This window comes from Schistocerca nitens, chromosome 1 (assembly GCF_023898315.1).
Source record: "Schistocerca nitens isolate TAMUIC-IGC-003100 chromosome 1, iqSchNite1.1, whole genome shotgun sequence".
Lineage (NCBI taxonomy): Eukaryota > Metazoa > Arthropoda > Insecta > Orthoptera > Acrididae > Schistocerca > Schistocerca nitens.
The window spans coordinates 967,740,844-967,764,104 of record NC_064614.1 but is presented as its reverse complement, the minus strand read 5'-3'; the positions used below and the strand labels follow the sequence as shown (position 1 = coordinate 967,764,104).

General features: G+C 44.1%; 1 protein-coding gene across 1 annotated transcript in view; it reads left to right on the top strand.

Annotated features, from left to right (window-relative positions):
* LOC126195081 (tyrosine-protein kinase Dnt-like) overlaps positions 1-23,261 on the top strand; it is a 562,000-nt gene that overhangs the window by 322,597 nt on the left and 216,142 nt on the right. The window contains exon 2 of the mRNA XM_049933545.1: positions 19,180-19,307. Within this exon, the coding sequence (XP_049789502.1) occupies positions 19,180-19,307 (128 nt within the window). The remainder of the gene's footprint in view (positions 1-19,179; positions 19,308-23,261) is intronic.

The window sequence follows — 23,261 nt, the reverse complement described above, 5'->3', positions numbered from 1 at the left end:
GCCAGCTGCACGTATTCGTGCTCTTCACGTATCCTGAAAGAAAAAAAAAGGCCCTTCATGTATCAATGTTGTTTGTTGCCATTCAATAAGGTGCTGTTGCAGAAATAACGTCGAGCAACGAGTTGCTAAACGTGTCTGCTCTAGTAAAGTCTGTCGAGCGAGGTGGCCAACGGGGGTGGCGGTTTCAGTCCCTGACATTTGGAACAGATATTAGGGTTTTCCTGAATCGATTAGAAACGGCGCAGTCGATTTCCTCCCCCAGCACGAGATTGTGTTCCGTCTCTAAGAACCTCGTAATCGACGGAAAGTTGACTACTGATCCTTTCTTCCTCCGAGCGAAATGCGTGGAACTGGATCTTGGCATGATTAATTCCTGTAAGAAGGTCGCAGCTGGTTTCTGCCCTTACACTTGACTAGCCCTGTTTTCTGCTCAGTCTCTCAATGACATCACGTTAGACCAGGTTCAGTCGGCCGGAGTGGTCGTGCGGTTCTGGGCGCTACAGTCTGGAACCGCGTGACCGCTACGGTCGCAGGTTCGAATCCTGCTTCGGGCATGGATGTGTGTGATGTCCTTAGGTTAGTTAGCTTTAAGTAGATCGAAGTTCTAGGGGACTTATGACCTCAGCAGTTGAGTCCCATAGTGCTCAGAGCCATTTGAACCATTTTTTTTGGATCAGGTTCGTAAATGTTCTCCGTATAGCTTCTGTGGGGACCGCAGAGACAAGATCAGGCTAAAAGCAGCTCGCAGCTTTCACACAGATGTCCACTGATATTCGCAGTTTTCAATACTTCACGGAAAAAATCATTCACCGAAGCAGATATCCGCTGGTGTAATAATTATTTTGTAATTATAAATTAAAGAACAGTGTCAAAAAAATGGCTCTGAGCACTATGGAACTTAACTTCTGAGGTCATGAGTCCCCTAGAACTTAGAACCACTTAAACCTTACTAAACTAAGGACATCACACACATCCATGCCCGGGTCAGGATTCGAACCTACGAACGTAGCGGCCGCGCTTCCAGACTGTAACGCCTAGAACCGCTCGGTCACCCCGGCCGGCGAACAGTGTCAATATTAGTACTTTCGCTTGTTTACACTTTAATTCATAATATTATTTAATTCATAGATATAGACTCGGCGGCCGGAGTGGCCGAGTGGTTCTAGGCGCTCCAGTCTGGAACCGCGCGACCGCTACGGTCGCAGGTTCGAATCCTGCCTCGAGCATGGATGTGTGTGATGTCCTTAGGTTAACTAGGTTTAAGTAGTTCTAAGTTCTAGGGGACTGATGACCTCAGAAGTTAAGTCCCATAGTGCTCAGAGCCATTTTTTTAATATAGAATCGATGAATTTATCAACGCTTTTCTTTAATATATTTAGAAGCACATATTACAATGCATCTTACAATGAGAAGTGTTGCACGTTAGAATTATTTTCATTTCTGGAAATTAATGTGCATTTTAGAAATGGATTATTTGATTAATATATACCAGTTTGCATGATGTGAAGACAACATGTAACACGACGTCATCTGACTTCCCAATGTCAAGGAAAAAGTTCCAATAAAACTACAATAATTCAGTTATAGAAATTACGAAACGTATGAAGAATGTGATAGTATATGTTATATTGAAATGTGGTCCTGATTGGTCTCTACTACTTTAGTGTATGAAATTTACATTTGAAGTCCGACTTCAGCAGGCGAAAATTTAGCCAGAACGCAGTCAACCGTCAGAGCTGATGGGGGGGGGGGGGGGCTGAAATTTGAAGCGGTAGACGAAGAGATGACTACAGTTAATAGGGGTGTACATTGCAATAGTTATGAGGTGTGAACATTTACACAAACTTAGTAGCTGTACATGGAAACTATTCCGCTTCGAATCTTGAATACACTATGGGCCAAAGATGGTCAGTTTTAGTATTAGTTACACTGACGGAAAGAAAATCCGAACACCAAGAAATAATTAATGTAGGGTAATTAAATTCAGGGCATACATTTGTCTAGGTATCATATTTAAGTGATTATCATTACAAGATCGCAATTTAATGTAAGGGTGGAGAAACCGATTGCAAATCTTTACGCTGCTACGTTAATAATCGATCTAACCGCCAAATATTGAATGCCATCATGCGAAATTACATGCACTGTGTTGTACAGGCGCCGGATGTCAGTGTGTGGGATGGAGTTCCATGCCTATTGTACTTGACTGATCCATACAGGGACGGTTAATGCTCTTTGTGGATGACGCTGGAGTTGTTGTCTGATAATGTTCCATATGTGCCCGATTTGAGACGAATCAGATGATGCAGCAGATCAAGGCATGTCGACAGTCTATTGAGCATATTGGGGTACACTAGCGGTCTGTGAACAAGGCCCCCTGGAGTACTGTTCATGAATGGCAGCACAACAGGTCGATCATCAGACTTAGGTACAAATTTACAGCCAGGATGCGTGGGATAAGCACGAGAGTGCTGCTGTTGTCATACGAAGTCGCACGCCAGACCACAACTCCAGGTGTTGGTAAAGCAGACGTATTGGTGACAGGCCCTCGACTGGCCTCCTTCTAGCCAACACACAGCCATAAATGGCACCGAGGCAGCACCAGCTTTCAACAGAAAATACAAAAGACCTCCACCCTACCTTCCAGTGAGCTCCCGTTCGACAACACTGATGGCGGTGGTTTGGGATCAGTGGAATGCACTCTCCAGGACGTCTGTTTTGGAGCTGTCCTTCAAGCAACCGATTTGTAACAGCCCGTTGTGTCACTGTGGTGCCAACTGCTGCTGAAATTGCTGCATCAGATGCATTACGACGCGACAGAGCCATATGGCGATCGCGGTGGTCTTACCTCTCGGTAATGGTAAGTGGCCGTACGGAGCCCAGTCTTCTTGCGACCGTACATACCACTGATCACTGGTGCCAGCAATCATGTAGAGTGGCAACCTTCCTGCCAAGGCTTTATGCAGTTTCGCAGGAGGAACATTCAGCTTCTGGTAGCCCTTTTACACGACCTCTTTCAAGCTCAGTAAGGTGTTGATAATGGCGTCTTTGTCGCCTTAAACGCCTTCATGATTGACATCATCTCTCATCACGTCCAATCTCAAAGGTACTTAACGCTTACGACCGTTACAACGTGTAAATAAATCGCAGCTGATTTGCATCCTCACAGTGGTACTACAGGGCCGAATTTTCAATAGAAATCACCTTTCAGATGTAAAAACACGCCTATTGACTTTCGTATATGTCGCACAACTGCGTCGTGGTGTTGAGATCTTTTTCTGTCAGTGTATTTTTGTTAACGTGTTGCCTACGCGCAAGTGTGAACCAGAGGGCAGTAATTTTGTGCGAAGGGAGTCGGTTGCCGGCTGCTGCTGCGTTACGCGTGTCGGGCGCCGCAGAGGCGTCGGCTAAGGGCGTCTCCGCGAGCACCTGTGGCGGGTATCGACCCCGCCTAATGAGACGGTGGCGCGACCGCACTGCGGGGGCGGCGGGGCGGCGGCTGCACGTCGTGCCCTCCGCGGCGTCGCGCCCTCCCCTACAGCAACCACCACTACCATCGTGTGTCTCATCACATGTCTGTCATCGGGTGCGCCATCGTGTGAGATCTCGGGCCTAGAATTTGTTCGTGCGGTTCACAAATTATCCTAGTGCTCATATGTACTCAAACATGGCCACAGTGTATTCTGGGACGCTGTTCGATTACGCAAAAAATTGTAGAAAACTTAACAGTAAATATCCAGTGTGGCAAAGCAACTTAAGTCACGAAACAAAAAGGCTTCCGGTCCAGATTGCATACTAATTTACGTACGTTTCATACGGTGCACGGTGATGGAATACTTCCGCATTTAACAATCATATACAACCGCCTACTCGACAAAAGATTCGTAGCTAAGAAATAGAAAGTTGCACAGGTCACATCAGTATACAAGAGGGGAAACAGAAGTAATTATCTGAATTACAAATTCACATTACTGACATCATTTTGTACTAAGATTTTGGAACATATACTGTGCTGGAACTTTATGACATTTCATCCAGTTGTGGGCTATAGTTAAAATTTCAAGTGTCTAGCTCTTCAAGATGTTAGTTTCTGCATCTACATATATACTCCATACTTCTACATATATACTCCACACGGTCCGTGCCGGAGGTTAGCGTGTACCATTACTAGTCGTTTCCTTTCCTGTCCCACTAGCAAAAAACGACAGTCTGTATGTTCTGTGCGACTTCGTATACAACAGTAACGCGAGGTGGGCCAGAGAGTGGTGCAGCAGCTGTTGTTGAAGGGAAACTGGACAGGAGTAGGAATGATTAGCGAACAAGTTAACATAGTAAACCGAAAATTTACTTAACTGGTAGTTCTGGGAGCATATGGAGACTTATTAGAAATGATGCAGCAAGAAATACATTCCGACGTCAATGTCCACAACGAAGAGACACACTGTACTAAGCATGAACGATTTAGTTGGAGCAGCAACTGGCGGCATCTGCGTGGCGAAGTGGCTCTCAGCGCAAGTGGGCTGAGCGTCTGCCACCGGCCGTCCAATATTTCGGCGGCAGAGGGCGCTTGTAGAACAGAGCTGCTGGACTTGTGACTCAGTGGACGCGCACCATTGGGTCCGCCAGATCCCGTGCGAGTGCTGTCGGTGTCAGACGGAAAGTTGCAATTCCGTTACCAATCTTGATACGACTTAGGGTGGTATCAATATGTGGTACTGCACCATATGCCTCTGTATGAAACTTAATTTCTCGTATCTTACCTTCGTGGTCCTTACGCGAAATGTGTGCTTGCAGTAGCAGAATCGTTCTGCAGTCAGCTTCAAATACCAGTTCTCTACATTTTGTTAACAGTGTTCCTACAGGAATTACCATTTGAGTTCCTGAAGCATGTCCGTAACAGTTGCATGTTGTTCGAACTTACCAGTAACAAATTTAGCAGCCCGCCTCTGAATTTGTTCGATGTTTGCCTTGAATCCGACTTTGTACGGGATTCCAAACGCTTCAGGAGTACTCATGAACAGGTCTCACTGGCGCCCTTGTGCAGTCTCCTTTACAGGTCACCACATATTCCCAAAATACTCCCAATGAACCGAAATTCATCATTCGCTTTACCCAGCACAATGCCTCCGGGATCGTTCCATTCATATTGCTTTACAACATTACTCCCAGATATTTAAAACACCCCAGCATCATCTGCAAACAAATGCAGATTGCTATCCACCGCGTCCGCCAGGTTATTTATGTATACAGAAAATAATGGCCTATCACACTTCCCTGGTTCTCTCCTGACGATACCATTTTCTCTGATGAACTCTGGCCGACGAGGACACTTAAGACGTGTTTGAGCCAGTCACATATGTCGGAACATATTACATATCTCGTATCTTCATTAGCAGACTGGAGAGGCGCATCGTTTCAAATGCTCTCGGAAATCTAGAAATATGGGATCTGCCTCATGCCCTTCATCCATGTTTGGCGGGATATCATCTGAGAAACGGACAAGGTGAGTTCCGCGCGAGCTATGCTTTCTAAAGCCTTGGTAATTCGTGAACACAAACTTCTCGGTATCAAGAAAATTTATTATAGAATGAGATTTTCACTCTGCAGCGGAGTGTGCGCTGATATGAAATTTCCTGGCAGATTAAAACTGTGTACCTGGCCGAGACTCGATCTCGGGACCTTTGCCTTTCGCGGGCAGTGCTCTACCATCTTCTGCAGAAGAGCTTCTGTAAAGTTTGGATGGTAGGAGACGAGGTATTGGCAGAAATTAAGCTGTGGGAACGGGGCGTCAGTCGTGTTTGGGTAGCTCAGATGGTAGAGCACTTGCCCGCGAAAGGCAAAGGTCCTGAGTTCGAGTCTCGGTCCGGCAGACAGTTTTAATCTGCCAGGTAGTTTCAAAATTATTATATTCGAACTGAGAATATGGTCAAGGATTCTACAGGAAACCGATTTTAGGGCTATTGGCCTGTTATTTTGCGGGTCCGTAATTTTGCCGTTTTTATATGCAGGAGTCACTTACGCTTTTTTCCAGTTGTCTGGGACTTTCCGCTGGGCGAAAGACTTGCGATAAATGCAAGCTAGGTAAGGGTCCAATGCTGTAAAACACCGTTTGTAAACTAGTTTAAAAACAATTATAAAAATTATACCAGACAGACGGACAGAGAGGGACAAGAACGTGACTTAATACATACGTGGTAAAAACGAAAAGGAAAGCAGTGTATCCTTTGCTGTTGCTTACATAGTTAGTAAGAACGAAATCCGGCATACAAGAGGTCAGTTGCGTAATGTGGAATAGGTGCGTTAACTGTTATCTATTCGCCGGCAGTACAGTGGCAGCGTTCGGCTGTTGAACAGGACAGCAGGTGTCCTATCAGCGAGAGCCGGACGCTGCGTCATTGACAGGATGCGCTGCAGGTGCTGAGCTGAGCTGAGCTGCCATCACGTGCAAGTGTTCGGTAGCTGGCCGGAAATCAGAGTCTGTAGCCGGCATCAGGACCACACTAGCTGTGCCCTCACAGCCATGCTGAGTTAACGCTAATCAAACCTCTCATCATGCTATGGTATAAGTGCCGGAAATACACGGACGAAAAAAAAAAATCGCAACACCAAGAACAAGTTTTACGACATAAACGAAGGCTGGAAGGCGTGTTTCTACACCTGAAAGATGTAGAAAAATTCGCGCCAGTCGCATAAGATTGGCGCTAGTAGTGCCTCTATGAGCATGCAAGTCAGGTTCTCCTTAAATTCACCTTTTAACTGCCGTGATCGTTATTACCTTTGAGATAGGACGTGGTGAGCTGGTGTTACTTAATAATGCATTTAAAGCGACAAAGACGCCATTTTCAGCACCTCACTTTGAAAGAGGTCGTGTAATAAGGCTGTGAGAAGATGTACCTTACACGGTGTTGGAGAAAGACTTGGCAGAAATGCAGCCGCTGTACGTGACTGCTGGCAGCCGTGGTCCCGAGAATGTGCGGTCGCAATAAGACGTGGTGCTGCCGAGAGGGAAGACCGTCGTGCTCGGCGTATGGCTGTGGCGCATCGTACTGCATCTGCAGCAGTAATCTGTGCAGCAATTGGCACCACAGTGACACAATGATCTGCTACTAACCAGAAACTTCAAGGAGAGCTGCGGGTCAGACGCCGTGTAGCGCGCATTCTACTGACCTCAAAGCACCACGATTTGCGACTTCAGTGGTGTCAAACGACAGCTCGTTGCACAGCAGGGTGGAGATTTGTCGTGTTTTCTGATGAAAGCTGGTTCTGCCTCGGTGCCAGTAATGGCCGTTTGTTGATTAGAAGCAGGCCAGCCGAAGGCCTGCACCCAACCTCTGTTTGTGCTAGACACATTGTACCTACAGCTGGAGTTATGATCTGAGGTGCGATTTCGTAAGGTAGCAGGAATACTGTCGTGGTTGTCCCCCAACCTGGCTGCAAATTTGTGCATCAATCTGGTGATTCGACCTTTTGTGCTGCCATTCATGAACAGCTTTCCAGGTGTTTTCCAGCAAGATAACGCTCGCCAACATACCGCTGTTGTAACCCAACGTGCCTTACCGAGTGTCGACATGTTGCTTTGACCTGCTCGATTACCTGAGCACATGTGGGACATCATCGAACGACAACGCCAGTAACATCTACAAATAGCAACAACTATCCCTGTATTAATCGACCGAGTGCAACAGGCATGCAACTCCATTCCACAAACGGACATCTGGCACCTGCACAAAACGACGCAGGCACGTTTGCATGCTTACGTTGAATATGCTGGCAGTTACACCGGTTTTTAATGTACTAGCATTTGAAATTTGCAATAGCTTATCTCGGGCTTACATTAATCTGCGATCTTGCAATGTTAATCATTTAAATATGTTACCCTGACAAAAGTGTTCCCAAAATTTCATTACTCTACATTAAGTATGTTTTGGTGTTGCGATTGCTTTCCGTCTTTGTATGATGAGAACTTTGACTCAAGAAACGCCTTGTTGTGTAAGATGGAGGATATCTTGCAGTGTAACTGAAACATACAACGCTGTTGTTCTCCCGATTATTATCAGCTTGCACAAAATAAGACAGCTTCCAGACTGATCGAACACTTAAATTTGAATGTCCATATTGATATTTTTGCATAACATAAAATTTTATTGATAGTTTGATACAGCTCTTCACGCTACTTTATCCTGTGCAAGCCTTTTCATCTGCGCAGAGCTACTACAACCTACATCCATCTGAAACTGCTTACTGTACGCTAGCCTTGGTCTCCCTCGACAGTCTTTACCCCTCTACGTTTCCTTCCCTTACTAAAGGGAGGCTTTCTTGATGCCTTAGGATGTGTCCAATGAACAGATGCCTGGTTCTAGTCAAGTTGTGTCATAAATTCCTTTCTTCTCGGATTTGACTCAGCACCTCCCCACTAGTTATCCGTTTCACCCATCCAGTCGTCAGCGTTCATCTCTCGCACATTTCAGAAGGTTCTGTGCTGTTCTTGTCTGAAGTGTTTATCGTCCACATTTCACTTCTGTACAAGGCTACGGTCCACTCAAATAACTTCAGAGAAAACTCACTAGCGCTTAAATTTATTTTCGATCGTAAAAAATTTCTCATTTTCAGAAACGCTTTTTTTTTCTATCGCAAGTCTACATTTTATATCCTGTCTTCTTCGACTATTATTTTGCTGCCCAGATAGCAAAACGTAACGTTTCTTTATCTGGTTACAGGAGCATCGCCTGATTTATTTCGAGTACATTCTATTATCCTTCTTCTACTGTAGTTTATATCATCATTCATCCCCATTACGCTCGGAGGAAGGCAAACCATCTCCATTAGGGCCTTGCCTAGTACGGCGGTGCGGGTCTCCCGCATCGTTCCCCTACGCTCTGTCGAGAAGCATGGGACTTCATTTCCATTTCCACTGTTGCTCATGTTTATCTTATAACCTGTTTTCAAGACACTATCTATTCCATTCATCTACTCTTGATAGTCATTTGCCACATCTGAAGCAGTTAAAACGTCGTCGAAAAAAATTGTAAATTCTATTTCTTGTCCCTCAACTTTAATTCCTTCTCCGACTTTTTCTTTGAGTTCTTTTACTACTTGCCCAAAATATAGATTGAATAACATCGGGGATAGGCTACAACTCTGTCTCATTCCTTTCTCAACCACTGCTTCCCGTTCATGCCCCTCGACTTGTAACACGCCCCGGGAGTAATAAGGGGGTGGAGGTACCTTTAAACTGACTTCTCGTTTCGTAACTGTTTCTTTTCTTGACCGTGCGCCCTGTCCACACCACGTTGCACTCTTTTGTGGTAAATAGTATTACTGATTCACATTTATTCATTCTTGGAGACCGAACACAGCGCGGATGATCGATGCTATGCGACACGCAACGAGAGGATACATAAATACGTTATTAACGCCATTGCTCATTTTCAATTACTTCTTGACGCACTTTCCCCTGAACCATTTCCATATGTCATCACTTTACTATAATAACACTTGTAGCAACACTTAACCTGAATACTAACAATACTTCTACATTCAGAGTTACACACTACACAACATAACAGTTTCGTGTCCTGTGCTCGACTCATTACAGACGCGGCTGCCCGCAAAGATACTCCACAACTAAGCCAGCGATATGACAATACTCTTACAGACTCTTGTAACAGCCGTCTGGTTACTGTACAAGTTGTGTACATAACATTTCGCTCCCTGTATTTTATCCGTGTTACTTTCAGAATTTTAAAGACTGGCCCACTCAACATTGTCAAAACCTTTCTGTAAACATACAGATGATATAAACGTAGATTCACCTGTCGTTTGTCTGACTTTAAAGGCAAGTCGTAGTCTCAGTATTTTCTGACTTCTTTCTGCATTTCTATGGAACCTAAACTGATCTTCCCCAATTTCTGCTTCTACCAGTTATTCCATTCGCCTGCAAATAACTGAGTCAGTATTTTGCAAGCATGAACTAATAAACTGACGGGTTACATTGGACAACACTTACTTTCCTTGCAATTGGAATTATTACATTACATTCTTCTTGAAGCCTCATGGTATGTCTCTTGTTTCACATATCTTGCATCCTAGTTGGAACTTTCCTCAAAATCATAGTACACTAAAATCTGCCCACTGTGTGTTGGGTACGAGGCAGAAGTTTCACAGCGTAATCTTGAGCAATGACAGAAGGGGGGACTGTTAGCGTTGCCTTCCAACGCCCTGTTGCGGATTGACAAATGTGTTTATGTATCACGTTTGCGCGTGAGAGAGAAGTGGATCAGCAAAGTATTGTTGTATTGTTCTGTTGTTTTGATGAATACTGTGTAGAAGGAAGGGAGATGGTGAAGTCTTCTGTTGTACGGTAGCGACATGGGGGGGGGGGGGGGGGGGGAGTGCAGGGTGGCAAACTACCGAGCTTAACGCCCCCGTCAGACGGGCCAATCAGCATCCGCAGTCACACGCCTCTGCTCAATGAGGCACTGAACCAGCCTCGTAGTCGAGGTGCGATGTGACGCTGTTGATGGTGTTCCGTCCGTCGGGTTGACACGTTAAGCTCGGTAGTCTCCATGTGTTACTCGATAAGAGCACGCGATATACGCCAGTCTCTCCCTTCTCTTATCATCATCATCAAGAACAACAAAACCGGCCCCAGTGGCCGAGCGGTTCTAGGCGCTTCAGTCTGGAACCGCGCGACCGCTACGGTCGCAGGTTCGAATCCTGCCTCGGGCATGGATGTGTGTGATGTCCTTAGGTTAGTTAGGTTTAGGTAGTTCTATGTTCTAGGGGACTGATGACCTCAGATGTTAAGTCCCATAGTGCTCAGAGCCATTTGAAGAACAACAGTGACAGCGACAACAACAACAACAACAACAACTACTACTACTACTACTACTATTACTACTACTACTCCAGTGGCAAACACTGCAAGGGAGGCGCTGTGCATCACGGAAACGTGTACTACTAAAATTTCGAGAAAGTACTTTCTGGGGAGACTCGGACAACAAATTATTCCCCCCTCCCCTCTCCCACACGACTCGCGAAATGACCGCAACGAGAATATTCGAGAAATTAGAGATAGTACGGAGGCTTATCTAGACTCATTTTTTTGACGCGCTGACCTTGAATTGAACAGGGAGGAGGTGACCAGTTAGAGGTACCAGTTACCGCCACACACCGTCAGATCGCTTGAGGAATATTGATGTAGATGTAGAACATGACCAACCCGCCAGGCTAGCCGAGAGCGCTAACGCGCTGCTTCCTGGACTCGGGTAGGCGCGCCGACCCCGGATCGAATCCGCCCGGCGGATTAACGACGACGGCCGGTGTGCCGGCCAGCCTGGATGTGGTTTTCAGGCGGTTTTCCATATCCTACTAGGTGAATACCGGGCTGGTCCCCACATCCCGCCTCAGTTACACGACTCACAGACATTTGAAACACATTCACACTATTTCACGATTTACACTAGACGCAGACAACTGGGGTACACTATTCCGTCCTGGGGGGTACGGGGTGGCGGCAAGAAGGGCATCAGGCCACCCCTTGCAATTAAGAGGCCAAATCCGGTTAACCATGGCCGACCCTGCGTAACCGCGGGACAATGCGCAAGCGATAGATAGAGTGTGGAACATAACCACAAATAAGATACTACCTATATGCTGTACATGCATTCATCGCAGCCACGTTTACGAGTCCGTGTACCACATACTACACCTGCCACGCAAGCAGTGTTGAGGCGAACGTGACACGACAATATTTCTCCCACCTCCAGGATTCGAACTGGAAACCTGCCGACTGAGCGCCACAGCTTGAGCGAGCGTTAGCGACTACGAGCACGGGCCAGAGTAAAAATAAAAGTAATACAACGAAATGCGTGCGCTTACAGCTTTCATCGTGAGCAGTCCAACTCGGAATACCTGGGCGGCGTTCATCTGCTGAGAGCTCCAAGGCGGGCTTTGAGGCGGCCGTGATTACATCACGCGGTGGCAGTGGCGGCGGAAAGCTCCCAGAGTGCACCGCGCTACATAGCGTGCCTTTGTAGCGCCGAAGCGCGGTCCATCGTCTTCTGGCCACGGCGATGTAGGGAAAGGGGAGGGCTTTGTAAGAGGAGCGATGCGTCTCGGAGCAAAGCGTCTGCAATTTCTTTGCTGCTAAAAAAAACACCGCGTGAGAAGACCTCGCCACAGATGAGTCGCTACGGCAAAGATAGGCGACGTGCAGAGAACGTTCGGTTTGTTCATTCCTGTGATGAGTTTTACAGGTAGCCGCTTCTCACAAATGCAGTACACTTCGCGAGATGGGTTTCTCTACGTCTTGCCCACCGGCGGACGTCTTGGTAACGTTTCGATACACACAAGACTCAACGTAGAAGGTATGAACACCAAGTTATGTACCATTATAAAGTGTTTCGAGCTCTCGCTGAAAGTATCCTGCATTTCAATCTTCCAAGTTTCATTCCCGGATCTATTAAATGGGAAGAAAAGTTTTTTACGAGTTATCGCCTATTCCGAAAGAATATGAACAACATTCGTGCTTTATCAGACATGTAGCATTCCATTAGTAATCAAGTTCTTACGCATGCTTCTGTTCTAAGGAATATTAAAAATCTGAATAAGTAATAAACGGATTACTCGCGGTTTCTCAAATTGTTGTATTAAATAGTAATCGTAACGAATCATCTCACCTGTATTCTTCTAAAGCAGCTTTCTGTTTATTCGTTTTATACATTCACACGTCTTCTTCATGTTGCAATACAGGGAGCAGAACAACGAGCTGACAATAATGGTAACACTCATTTCACAAGAGTCCTGCAAACGTGATCCTCGCCGTTTTGAGGTCACACGCAGTATCGATAATTGATGTGGCAGGCACCATATGCGTTTTGGCACATTTAGATATTTTGAATTATAACTTGCAGTATGCTGTTTAAAGGCGACGGCGCATTGAAAATGTATTACAAGCACGTTATCCTTATCATGAAATGTGAGTTACTAACGCGTTAACGATATAAGCCTCGAAGAGTTGCCACAGGTATGATAACGGTAACATGAAACAAAAGTTACATGACTAAGTTGTGAAAAAAAAGGAGGATATATCGTTGTCTACAGAGCCGACGGATGTAGGTTCGCACTCCGCTAAGGGCTAATTTCTTTATTTTTTATTTCATCTTCGCGTTGTTAACACATTTTGGGACTTGCTTGTGAATGTAATATGTTCAGCATTTTTCGATGCTATTTAACATTTACGTCTTATTAGACAACAAAGGCTGAACTATTTGGCTATTTATTTCCGAATAAGTGATAATTTCCTAATGTGTGGTTAGGCAGGAACCTAAGAGGACGGCTTAAACTGCTGCAAGTGTAACGATGAGCAGTAACATTCATATTCTTTCTTGTCACAGTTATTTCACGGATAATTCTCACGTCACAAGACTTCTCACAAACCAAACGCTAACGAAAGTCGATAGCAGTTCCTTCGTTTATCTACATTGCGTGTGACGTCAAAATTACTTCACGTTTGTAGGGAATATTGTGAGATGAGCATTACCGTGATATAATTACGCAACAGCGTGGTAGAGCGCGTCGAATCGAATCACTGTTGGAAATGCGCCGTTGTGGAGCTACGGCCATAAAACGATAAGCAACCAGCGATGAGCACGCGGAACTGCGTGCATCACATCACAATAACATTGAAAATTATTGCACAAGCAGCTCTATCCATTACCATGGAAGTAGAATTGCTGTGAACTTACTTTCACCAAAAAAGAATGAACGTAAAACACAAAATAGTATTTCCTACCAAGGAATAAAACTGTACAATAAATTGGAGAGACTGAAGGAATTGCTAAAAGAAAATGATTTAAAAAGTCTGTTAAAAAGTACCTGTTACACAATACATTTTATACGTCGAAGGCTTATTTAGATACCGCTGAGTAAGAGTTTAGTAAAAAATGTAACACAAATAAATAATAGTAACAGTAACAAAACATCTGCCGGCCGCGGTGGTCTCGCGGTTCTAGGCGCGCAGTCCGGAACCGTGCGACTGCTACGGTCGCAGGTTCGAATCCTGCCTCGGGCATGGATGTGTGTGATGTCCTTAGGTTAGTTAGGTTTAAGTAGTTCTAAGTTCTAGGGGACTTATGACCACAGCAGTTGAGTCCCATAGTGCTCAGAGCCATTTGAACCATTTTTTTGAACAAAACATCTATCATTCCACATGACACTTCCACAGTACATTTCTTTTCTTGAAAATCTTGCTCTCAACGCTATTCAGTGTGTAATACTACACACCTTATCGTCTTTCCGAGCTCAACATCTCACAAGGCAGTCACATGAGTTACAGTGTGTGTAGTATTGTGAAGCGATGTGTGCAGTGACTTGGAGTGAGATATGGATGAATAGTTTAGCGCTAGCCTTTTATTCTATTAAATAACTTACTTATAAAATAACGTTGCACACTAAGAATAAACAGAGTGAGGCAGGACTGTTTCAAATATATCGGCCATCAATTCGGGACGGTGGACGCTCTAGTCTTCATTCAGACATTACAATTTACGTTTTCCGTGGTTTCCTTAAATCACTTCTAGCAAACACCGGGATGGTTCCTACTATAAGGCCACGGCCGACTATGTGCCTCTTCCTTCTCAAACTAGACCTGTAAGTATGCAAATTTCCGTATACGTGAATTGCTTTGTTTTTGGTTGTAATAGCAACACATGTCCAATATCTTTCTAAAAGAGATCTAGGGATGCATAAAACTGCAACAACAATAACAACAACAACAACTACTACTACTACTACTACTACTACTACTGAAATTACTTTGCTTCAGTTAACGCCTGTTATGCCAAAGAGCGCCGTTACCCTTTAAAGTAGTTGAAGATAATGACTTTAATTGAACATTTATAGCTAGTCAAACTTTAAATTCCCATCCCGAAATTCTGTTATATTTACTGCGTAAAGCTCGACTTTCTTTCAAGTAGACTAAATACATCGCAATTATCTTAATTTGTTAAGATAATAAACTGTACTGCAGGAACACCACTGTAGTGAGGTAGTCGGTATTTGGTACTGTAAGGTACAATGTTATTAATAGTGATATCTAAGGACCATATCTTTTACTTTTTACTACACACAGATTGCATGAATTACCGTTTATATGAAAAGGTACAGTATGAGAACATTAAGTGTGAAATAATACGGTGACAAGAATGAAGAGAGAAATTAAATTTTAAACAGTCCTTTTGTTCTCAAATTACATTTTTTACAGCAATTGCACGAAAGTTCTCAAATTACATTTTTTTTACATCAATTGCACAACAGTCCTGCCCACAGCTTCGCTTCGAAGTTGACAAGAACCACAGCAACGAACACAGCATAAGACAGAAGTATCGTTAGCTGGACAGAACCACACTGCTAGACACGGACACTGTAAGTCCATCTTTGTACAAGATGATTGAGGGATTTGGGCTGTTCATTATAAAATTAAAAACACCTTCAGCCGTCTATGTTTTGAATGTAATTTGCTTATGCGACCTGTTTTGGTATTTCATTACGCCATCTTCAAGCCCCTGCGTAAGTATAACAACAATAATGATAGAGTGAATTACATATTAAAGGGACGGTGTAAAATTTAAGAGATCAGTTATATGCAGTGCTAATATGTAGTAAACATTTAAGAAAAAGAACTGTAGAAGATGTGATATCACAACTAATGTGTACGGCTTGTACAGTTTGCTTTGTGTCAGATCCTTACCACATGTTACCGCTGCATATAGGTGATATCTTAAATTTTATACCGCCATTTTATTATGTAGTTCACACCGTCATTATTGTTGTTGTTCTTACGCAGGTGCCTGAAGGTGGCGTAGTGAGACAACGAATCTGGTCGCTTAAGTAAATTATATTCAAAGTATAGACGGCTAAAGGTGTTTTAATTTTACATTTTACGCCCAAACAAGTACGCGTAGTGGACAAACTTCCGGACCCTGCTCGCCGATTGCCGTTTGGCGGCCGTAGCTCCAGATGCGTAGTCCGCAACTTGTGGTCTAGTGGCTAGCGTTGCTATCTCTGGCTCACGGGGTCCCGGGTTCGATTCCCGGCCGCGTTGGGGATTTTTCTCTGCCCGGGGACTGAGTGTTCGTGTTGTTCTCATCATTTTATCATCATCATCCTCATCATTCGTGTGAAAAAATTGGGACTTTGTACGGGCGCTGATGACCGTGTAGTGGGCGCTGATGACCGTGTAGTTGAGCGCCCTACAACCCGATCATCATCCAGATCCGTATATTTTCGATCTGCGGTTATCTGGAAAATGTTGCTAGGTTCGAGGTCCTTTACTCCGCTTTGACCTTATCAGCTTGTTTCACTTCATCCTGTGCAATGTTTACTTTCCAGTCGCGTTTCGCGTTTTATATTAAATCGATTTCCAGATCTACAGTGGAGACCTTTCGTCGTTACTTGTTTATCATGCCAAGATCTTCGTTCTGTCTCATCTGATCATAATTTAGGGGACACAGATGGTCTTCACTTACGAAAATCAGGCACAAATCTCGTCGAAACTTGTTCAGACTTGGTTTATCGTGAGCCAAATGGTTCAAATGGCTCTGAGCACTATGGGACTTAACATCTATGGTCATCAGTCCCCTAGAAGTTGTAACACCATAGTTCTAATGCTCTACTGATTTATTTTGCTTTTTGTTTATTTAATGTTAATTCGTTGAGCTTCTGTAAATGTGTGTGATTGGATAGATAACACAAAATTGTATACTCCTTTCTTTGTACAAACTTTGACGTCATGTTTTGGTTCAATGCAAAGTAGTGTATCTGCAATTTATATTCTTTGTCCCATTTGGAGGGAACAAAACTTACTGTATATAATTGTGATTTTGTGTGAATAATTTTTTGTAGAAATGTCAATATGTGCAAATGTTCTGTTTTGTTTAAAATGATTGTTTACTGTTATGTAAACTGCTGATCCTCACTTAGGAATCTTAGTAATTTTGTGTATAAGAGGTAGTGTGATTCCCCTCGGGAACGGAACTGTGTAGCGCGCGCAAATTGTGTTTGGCCTAGGTGGAAAAGGTGGAACTGATAGTCAGTCGGGGACGAGCCAGCAGTCGGAGATGAGCTACGAGTCTGTGCACTGCCATGTAAAAGACGCATATGGTGCTGGTTCCGAGAGAGGCTTTTCCTGCTACTTCCCAATGCCTCGGATGGATGGATAAATAGCTGGAACTATTCTGGAATTTGTATCTGTCGTCGCCACCAAGAAATGACAGAGTCCAGCAATTCAGTCTGCGAATCCACCTACCAACGTGCAGTTGCCACCACGTTGCGCAATCACTGTAACGTAATACTATAATGATGTACAGTGAAGGATCAGCTTAATGGATGTGTTATTATGCTCAAATATAAGGTAATTTATATCTGAATTTATATACCAACCTTGATTTTTCTCCTCATCATAACACCTCTCAGGTTCCTCTCCGTTTGAATTAAAGTGATTACCGAGTGTCCTTACTGAAAGTACATTAAAACCCAGTTTTCTAATTAATGCCCCCTTTGAACATAGTAAAGAGAAAGTTAAAGTTAATGTGGCTAGAAAGTGAGTTAAAGTTAATGATGCTTGCTGAAATAATTTTCGTAGTAAAACTGCTTATTAATGTGTTGTTGCTAACTTCAAAATTAAAAGTTCTTAAGACTGAGGCTTATAAAGCAAATGATCACGTTGTTGTCTGTAATAAATTCTAAAAGGTGAGTCAGTTTCTTGCAATTTTGTCAGTATTGTGTTTCGCTGTAGTAAAAGTGAGAAAGCTGCAGTTGTGAAACGTTATATGTTCATGATTACCAAGTGTTTGTATCTCTTGTGTGCATATTAACAGTATGAAGGCCACTCAGTTTGTGTAAGCCCTGAAAGTGATAGTGTTTTTTCTGTACCTGTTATAATTTTGCAAATAGCTAGTGCTGCTCCAACTGTTAGTTTCACTCTTACCGTAAACATATGACTGTGTCAGAGTTCATTGCACTCGCGTGTGGCCAAGTATAGGTTGTGTTTACCCATTAGAGTTACTAATAACTATTTTCTTGAACGAGAATGTTAATCATTCTCTTGCCTAGTTAGGCTGGCGACCGTTTTTCTTTATCAATTAAACAGTGCAGATAGGCAAAATAATGTTTGTTACTTTTCGAATATTTACGTAATTCTGACTTTCACTTCCGATAGGTACAACACGGTCAACACAACAAAATTCCTCTCAGAGGGTAACACTGCTCTGTTGCTTTATACCATAATTGCTATAACAAAATAATTCTGTTTTGCAAACTGACTCCTACTTTAAGGTTATGGTGTAGCGGTAGCGGAATGGAAGTGTTATAAACTTAGAACTACTTAAACCTAACTAACCTAAGGACATCACACAACACCCAATCATCACGAGGCAGAGAAAATCCCTGACCCCGCCGGGAATCGAACCCGGGAACCCAGGCGTGGGAAGCGAGAACGCTACCGCACGACCACGAGCTGCGGACTGAGCCAAATGATGAGAAACACTTCACTGATGATCTGGCAATAACTTCTACATCTACATTTACATATATACTCCGCTAGCCAGCAAGGTGTGTGGCGGAGGGCACAATTCTCGCCGAAGTCATATCCCCCCTCCCCCCCGCGCGATTTGAAAGTTGGTGGTAGTAATATATGCTCAACATCTTCGGCGAAGATCGATCGGATTTCGGAATTTAGTGAGAAAGCCCCTTCCGTTTAGCGCGTCGTCTACCAGCATGTGTGTCCCACTTCAAACTTTAAATGAGATTTGTAACGCTCTCGCGATGGCTCAATGTACCAGTCACAAATCTTGCCGCTCTTTTTAGGACCTTCTCAATCTCTTGAATCAGACCCAACTGGTAAGGGTCCCATACAGACGAACAATACTCTTAAGACTGGACGAACTAACGTATTGTAAGCAATTTCGTTTGTTGTCGGACAGAATCACTTCAGGATTCTACCAATAAACCGCATCTAGAGTTCTCCTTGCGCGTTACTTGTATAACTTGAAGTTTATATTACAAAAAATGAGACAATTTTTTTTTATTTGGTGTCCCTTGTCTGCACACTGCCTCTTTCTCTCGTGACGTCATTGTTCCTGTGTGTGGGTTGTGAACTCGTGTGTTGGTGTGTTGCAGGTCTGGAGGCGGAGCTGTTCTACGTGCGGGACGGCATGGTCAACACGTACGCGCTCAACTTCGTGGTGCCCGTGCACCCAGGCATCGAGAGCCTCCACTTCACCTGGCAGTCGCTCGCTGGACGACCGGTGAGTTGCGGAGTACCAGAACTGATACACGTCTGAAGGTTTCCGCTCCCGTTCTCAATCTCGTCAACACCCTTCTGTTTATACTGCTGGATCGTCTTCTACACTGAAGAGCCAAGAAAGTGGTACAACTGCCTAATATCGTGTAGGGCCCCCGCGAACACGCAGATGTGCCGCAGCAGGAAGTGGAATGGACTCAAGTCATGTCTGAAGCAGTGCTGGAGGGAACTGACACCATGAATCCTGCAGGGCTGGCCATAAATTCGTAGGAATACGAGGGGGTGAAGATCTTTTCTGAACAGCACGTTGCAAGGCATCCAACATGTGTTGAATAATGTTCATGTATGGTGAGTTTGGTGGCCAGCGGAAGTGTTTAAGCTGAGAAGAGTGTTCCTGGAGCCACTCTGTAGCCATTCTAGACGTGTGAGGTTTCGCGTGGTCCTGCTGGAACTGTCCAAGTCCGTCGGAATGCACAATGGATATGGCTGGATGCAGGTGGTCAGACAGGATAGTTACTTACATATCAACTGTCAGAGTCTTATCTAGACGTGTCAGGGGTCCCATATCACTTCAACTACATACGCCCCTCACCATTACATAGCCTCCACCAGCTTGAAGAGTCCTCTGCTGACACGCAGGGTCCATAGATTCATTAGATTGTCTCCATACTCGTACACGTCCATCCACTCGATACAATTAGAAAAGAGACTCGTCCGACCAGGAAACATGTTTCCAATCCAACGTCGGTGTTGACGGGCCCAGGCGAGGAGTAAAGCTTTGTGTCGAGCAGCCTTCAGGAGTACACGAGTGGGCCTTCGGCTCCGAAAGCCGATATCAATGATGTTTCGTTGAATGGTTCGCACGCTGACATTTTTTGATGACCCAACATTGAAATTTGCTGAAGGGTTGCACTTCTGTCACGTCGAAATATTTTCTTAAGTCGTCGTTGGTGCCGTTCTTGCAGGATCTTTTTCCGGCCTCAGCGATGTCCGAGATTTGATATTTTATCTGATTTCTGACATTCACAGTACACTCGTGAAATAGTCGTACGGGAAAATCCCCTCTTGATCGCTACCTCGTAGATGCTGTGTCCCATCGGTCGTGCGCCGACTATAACTCCACGTTCAAACTCACTTAAATCTCGATAACCTGCCATTGTAGCAGCAGTAACCGACCTAACATCTTCGCCATACACTTGTCTTATATAGGCGTTGCCGACCGCAGCGCCGTATTCTGCCTGTTTAAATATCTCTGAATGTGAATACGCATGCCTATACCAGTTTCTTTGGCGCTGCAGTGCACAATGCTTAAAATGCTAAAATTACCGCCCTGAGAAAAGCCAGACTGTTCAGGTTAACAAGGACACCAGGCTATACAGTATCCGAAAAACGTTGACAGTTCGAAATCAACAGGCGCGTGTGTTGGAGAGGCTGAAATGTGGAAATGCGCTTCCAGTACAGTGCCCTTTCATCAGTATTGTAAATCTGGTTGGAGTGAAAAGTACTATCCTCGATGCAACTGAAGAGTTCACCGCTTAACGTATCAGGTGCATCTTTGTTACCATGAAGTTTCTGGCATTGTAGAGCGGTTTCTTTAATCCCGCAGAGACGTGTTAATCTTGATGAATGGTTAAAGTTTCCTTCAATCTTCAGACTTCATGGAACTCTCCTACTTTCCCTCTTACTGTATCATGGCATCTGATACGGGAACTCGTTCTTCTGGTGGAACCGCAAGGTTCGCGCTTCGTTTGTAAGGGGCAGACAGATGGTTCAAATGGCTCTAAGCACTATGGGACTTAACATTTGAGGTCATCAGTCTCCTAGGCTTAGAACTACTTAAACCTAACTAAGGACATTACACACATCCATGCCCGAGGCAGGATTCGAACGTGCGACCGTAGCAGCAGCACGGTTCTGGACTGAAGCGCCTAGAACCGCTTGGCCACTGCGGACGACTGAGGGGCTGACAAATTAAAACGTGACACAAGGGGAAAAGTAAGTAAACTGTTTATTATTTCCATTGTAACAGTTATAAATGTTTATACATTTATCCTACTGTGAGGCAAGATGGTCACTGCCTTCATGGAAAAATGTCTGCGTTTCCCTACCGAACCATGGTTGTACCCGGGGATGTGTCTCTTCGACGGAAGGAAATTGACGGCCACGAATGCCTTTCTTCGGAGCTCCAAAGGTATGGAAATATCATGCGAAGAGGTCGGTACTGTATGGAGGACGTAAAGGGCTCGCATGTTGCCAAGACTGTTACGAGTGCGCAAAAGAACTTCCGTAAAAGATATGCCCCCGCTACCACTTAATTTGGAAGAGTTTAAGTGTAGTTCTATGTAGCGGTCCAGTGGAGCAGTCTAATACTCGATACGGTGACGTGTGCAGAGGTACTAAGACTCCTATAACCTGAGCTGAACGGTCTGCCATGTTTTCCCTAGAGTATACTATATTCATACTTGCTTATGTATGAGTCCCGATGCGAGTGGATGTTTCTGATTAAATGTATTGAAGAATTTATCGTAAAAAAGGTGGCTGCTCAGCTGTAAACTGCACTAACCATTGCAAAAATGGTTTTCACGTGTTTAGATTTCCATGTGATCCTGACGAAGAAAGCGAGACAGCTGGTTACCACGACCTGGCATTCAATTGTGTATTGCAAGTATATGTTAATAAAAGTAATTATAAATATGAAACCGATTGTATGAAGCAATTCGTCTCAATTTTTTTTTCTTGAGGCATTTTCGCAATTGGCAAAGTGAAAACGAATATTTAGGCCTGTTGTGATTAATTATACATACACAAACTGAATAATACATAACTCCTTTTCTTATTTCATAATTAAGATATTTTTACAACGGATTGATCATTGTGAGGCAACCTGCACAAGTAAAATAACTTCCAAACTATAAAGTTGTGACCACAACAAGTGACAACGTTGCCGTCTTATTTTTCTGTTAATGATAAAAACAATAAAAGCGTGAATTTCATGCACACAAACTTTACGGTTGGTGCTTAGCGAGAACGGGTGTTTACTCAGACACCCCTGCTGGGCAAAAACTACATCTACATCCATACTCCGCAAGCCACCTGATGGTGTGTGGCGGAGGGTACTTGGAGTACCTCTATCGGTTCTCCCTTCTATTTCAGTCTCGTATTGTTCGTGGAAAGAAAGATTGTCGGTATGCCTCTGTGTGGGCTCATGGTCTCTACGCGAGATATACGTAGGAGGGAGCAATATTCTGCTTGACTCCTCGGTGAAGGTATGTTCTCGAAACTTCAACAAAAGCCCGTACCGAGCTACTGAGCGTCTCTCTTGCAGATTCTTCCACTGGAGTTTATCTATCATTTCCGTAACCCTTTCGCGATTACTGAATGATCCTGTAACGAAGCACGCTGCTCTCCGTTGGATCTTCTCTATCTCTTCTATCAACCCTATCTGGTACGGATCCCACACCCGTGAGCAGTATTCAAGCAGTGGCCGAACAAGTAACCTACTTCCTTTGTTTTCGGATTGCATTTCCTTAAGATTCTTCCAATGAATCTCAGTCTGGCATCTGCTTTACCGACGATTAATTTTATTTGGTCATTCCATTTTAAATCACTCCTAATGTCTGCTCTCAGATAATTTATGGAATTAACTGCTTTCAGTTGCTGACCTGCTATATTGTAACTAAATGATAAAGGATATTTCTTTCTATGTATCCGCAGCACATTACACTTGTCTACATTGAGATTCAGGTGCCATTCCCTGCACCATGCGTCAATTCGTCGCAGATCCTCCTGCATTTCAGTACAATTTTCCATTGTTACAACCTCTCGATATACTACAGCATCATCTGCAAAAGGCCTCAGGGAACTTCCGATGTTATCCACAAGGTCATTAACTAATTGGACGTAATGAACAAAAAATAACATAAAATGGTAGTTTTGCTTCATAGGCCTGTATGAACAT